Source organism: Urocampus carinirostris, chromosome 3 (assembly GCF_059441175.1).
Source record: "Urocampus carinirostris isolate Australia breed hairy pipefish chromosome 3, RoL_Ucar_1.0, whole genome shotgun sequence".
Taxonomy (NCBI): Eukaryota; Metazoa; Chordata; class Actinopteri; order Syngnathiformes; family Syngnathidae; genus Urocampus; species Urocampus carinirostris.
In genome coordinates this window covers 47,979,711-47,983,791 of record NC_142351.1, presented here as the reverse complement: position 1 = coordinate 47,983,791, position 4,081 = coordinate 47,979,711, and the positions used below count along the sequence as shown (strand labels likewise).

Below are 4,081 nucleotides of genomic sequence, written 5' to 3'. Positions count from 1 at the left end.
ATTTTACTAAATCAGCCAATTTTAATAAATTGGACTGCAGGAATAAAATATTCGTTTTTACTTCTAAATCTTGATTTGCCTTGCGATTACCAAATAATATTACTTTGGTTCAATTTAAATTTAAAGATAATTTATTTATATCCATCCATACTTTTAGGTCAATTAATTCACGATTAATACAGGTTACCAAATCAATATAGTCATCATTTGAATAGAAAATGTTACTGTCATCTGCAAATATTACTAATTTTAATAGTTTTGAAACAATAAAGATATCTTTAATATATAAATTAAATAACTTTGGACCCAGGATTGTATATTATGTCAGAGATTTCACAAATGTTTAAAGTGCGCACCACCTGAAGCATATCTTAGGTAACAGTCTCCAGTAGATTATTAGTTAAATGATCTGCTGGTAAGTTAGTACAGGGAATTAGATATATTTATTATTAGAAAAACATTATAAATATTCAAAGGACATTTGTTTGAAGCACCCTGCATAAAAGAATTGGACTAACAATTAAAGATGCTACATGTTATATTATACAAATGGTAGCGTGTATAATAAGCACAACATTTATGACACTTTTATGCACTCCATCATATTTAAGCACTTAAGTTTGGCTTTGCTTTATTTTTGCTAACGAAATCATCTCTGAGTAATGACGCAAAGAAACGACAGTTTCTACGTGATTACACACTACTCCTTTCCAATGTTAACGCCAAAACAAAGCATCAGTTGCAATAACGATGAGACATTTAGAGCAAATAGTTATCATTTCATTTAAACCTTGACTTTCTTTTTATTTGTGTGAGCAGGGCAGAGGGGCAAGTTTTGTGCGTGGTGTTGCGGTAAGGATTTTGCATTTTTTCCCTTTAACAATAATGCAGTTGTCACACAGTAATACATATTAGTTGGACCAAAAATCAATCAAAGGTGATATATGTCCATTGTACTGTATACAATAGAATCACAACCATTATGACATGAACTCCATCATATTTAAGGCATGAAGCTTGGCTTGTGCTCAGCAAATTCACCTCTGCGTAATGACGCAAATAAACGGCATTTTCATTACGTAATTACGCATTAATGCTTTCCGTTTTAATGATTACGCCAAAATAAAGCAACAGTTGCAATTTGGATAATGACGAAACACGTAAAGAAAATAGTTATACGTTAATGCAAACCTCGACATTGTATGTATTTGCGTGAAAGAAGGGAGTAAACAAGTTTGGTGCGCGGCGTCACGGTTAATCAAAGGTGCTATATATGCATTATCATATAAATGTTAAAGTATAAACTAGGATCAGACCAATTTGAACATGCACTCCATCATATTTAAGAACTTCATTGCATTATTTTTGCTACCAAATTTCGCGTCATGACGCAAATAAATGCGATATTTTTATGCGTAATTACGCACTATGCTGCTTTCCGTTTAAATGTTTACGCCAACGTGAAGCATTACTTGCAATTTGCTAATGATAAAACATTTAAAGCAAATAGATCCAAACAAACCTCAACATTGTTTTTGAGTTTTTGGGAGGAGGGAGTGGACAAATTTTGCGCGCGGCGTCGCGTTGGGGATTAGGTTTTTTATTCTTTCTTTACAATAATGCACGCACGCATTGGAGCCGTCACGCTTGGATTTCAGTAGAAAACAGATGGCTATTTTAATAATGCGATGCCGTTTTTTTACGTCGTCAAATGATGGTAATGGCCAGTCGCGTCATTCGGTGTTGGCTTGGGGGCGTCGCCGTGACGCACGGCTACCGACGCCGTGGAACTGGATATAAACGGCGGCCAGTGGCAGTTGGAGACATTTCCACTCAACTACCTATCGAAGAACACGCCACGAGAACTGAAAACAGAGAGAGCATGTCTCCAAACATGACTTGGGATGCCCGGAAATCGTATTCTCCGAGGCCCACCGTGGCCAAAAGGAAAGAAGCACTGGAGCTCAGAAAGGTGAGTCGTGGCTTTATTCTCGCGATTTCAAATAGATATTTTTAGGAGCACCATATTAAAATGGCTTTATTTCCCCAGACTATGAAACCTTTGGTGGAAAAGAGGAGGCGCGCTCGTATTAACGACAGTCTGAACCACTTGAAGGAGCTGATTCTTCCTCTCACCGGCAAAGATGTAAGTTTTTTTAAAAAGTATGTGGTTTGAAAATCAAGGAATTGGCAATCGATTCGTTGATCCAGCCCTTTGATTTGTCTAACTTGTTTTAATGTACTATTTTTTAGAACACTCGTTACTCCAAATTGGAGAAAGCGGACATCCTTGAGATGACTGTAAGATTCCTCAGTGACATCCCCTCCGTCCAAAACAAAAGTGAGTACCCTACTGGTAAACATCTTTAGGCGTGTTACTGGAAAAAAATCCATATTCGTTACTTTATTTAAAAAGTACTTTTGTTATCCCCAGACACCCAAAAAGTAGCTTGTTACAATGAAACTATCTTTCTAGTTACAAATGACGGTGTATACACCTATAGAAGTTTAATATGACCCCTTGATTTGAGTATTTGTTTTTATAGTTGTAAATACAGCTTCGTTGCGAGTATACATGGTAGGGAGAATATCCGTAAGGATAAATTCTTGCACTCTGCTTGAAACGGTGGCACAGTAACTGCGTTGAGCTGTTTACTTTGTGACTCGTTATTCCCCACACTACTAGTAAAAGCGAGAAATACAACATTTTGAAATAAGATCATTGAACTCACCACTCAATGTTCCCATTTTGACTTCAGATTCCACTGATAGCTACAAAGAGGGCTACAAGGCGTGTCTCCAGCGTGTTTCGGCGCTACTCCCCAAAAGCAGCCTGCAGCCGGACGCCAGTCGGCAGGTTGGCGACTTCATCGTGCGCTCCATGGCGGCCAACGTCAGCCGGCCGTGCCTCAATTGCTGCAGCCAAAGCTCAGCGCCTTTCGCTCACATCCAGCAGAGACTCCTCAGCCTCAAATCAAGCCTGGGCCATAAAACTGAGGTTGCCAGCAGCCAAGCAAGCTCAGCTCCACAGCACGACAGTGCTCCCATGTGGAGACCCTGGTAGATTGTTCCTCGTGGGTCCAACTATTGCATGTTAAGATTGTTCCAGTGGGTCTACCTGGAGCAACTATTGCACGTCATGTCTATAACATACATGTTAACGAGCATGACTTAAGATTTCAGATTTACCGTAAATCGACCTAGCCGAGTATTGTATACTTTTTACTTTTGCGTACGCGTCGGTTGTCCTTGTTTAAGTTGACAAATCTAGACTTTCGCATTGTGTTAAAAATCCGCATGTATGTTTTTACGTTGAGTATTTGGTCTGCTTTAAGGACTGAATAATGAAGGGCCATTGAAACAGCCCTGTAAGACCCCAAGGGTCACTCTTAGTGAATTTGCACTGGAAGACTTCAGTTATCTGAATCTGCAAATGGATTTGGTGGACATATTGTGTGTCACTGTAAGTATCTCTGATGGGATGTGTTTTTTAAATTTTGCAATTCACTGCAAACTCTGTATTTATGTAAATCATAAAACCAATAAAATACGACGTCGTGGAAATATTGTGTTAAAGCGTCTTTTCTTTCATGATGTTGATTTGTTTTGTCTGTAAACTGTTATAATCATCAGCCCCTCATATTTCATTATTTTCACAGAAAAAAACAAAGAGAACACTATTCAGCATGCACATTTTAATTCACAATTTAAGCAGCAACAACAAAAAAGAAAAGACCCAAAGATATGTTTTCTCAGTTTTGTATGCTCTTTTAGGGTGGTGTTGGCCCTGGAGAAAAACTGTCCCTTAACACATAGAAATAATCAAATCTTCTGTAACAGCTATAACTTAGCTACTTACAAATTTGGCCAGTCTCCAAAAATACCTTGCAAATAATTTTAGCTATTATGTATGCTAAAATGTATTTATCTTATTTTAATCTCATAAGTCTTTATTACATGTTTAACCCAGGGTGCCATGCATAGGTGTACCCAGCCCGTTTTTGGTGGTGCTCGGAAATATTCCAGTCCCTTGAAATTGTTCGGTCCATCTGATTCCTAGCACCGCTCTCGATATTTAGTT

The 4,081-nt window shown here is 38.2% G+C and overlaps 1 protein-coding gene across 2 annotated transcripts; it reads left to right on the top strand.

The window, feature by feature from the left end:
* Window positions 1-721: 721 nt before the first annotated feature.
* On the top strand, window positions 722-3,558 carry LOC148369891 (transcription factor HES-2-like). Of its 2 annotated transcripts, XM_088330025.1 has the most exons (5): window positions 722-852; window positions 1,729-1,972; window positions 2,051-2,146; window positions 2,254-2,341; window positions 2,760-3,558. In XM_088330025.1, exons 2-5 carry the CDS (start codon window positions 1,883-1,885, stop codon window positions 3,062-3,064), a joined length of 579 nt encoding a protein of 192 aa, XP_088186151.1. In that variant the 5' UTR covers window positions 722-852; window positions 1,729-1,882; the 3' UTR covers window positions 3,065-3,558. The 2 variants fall into 2 exon arrangements, with proteins under 2 accessions (XP_088186151.1, XP_088186150.1); XM_088330024.1 differs by having other exon boundaries at window positions 759-1,972.
* The last annotated feature ends 523 nt before the right edge of the window (window positions 3,559-4,081 follow it).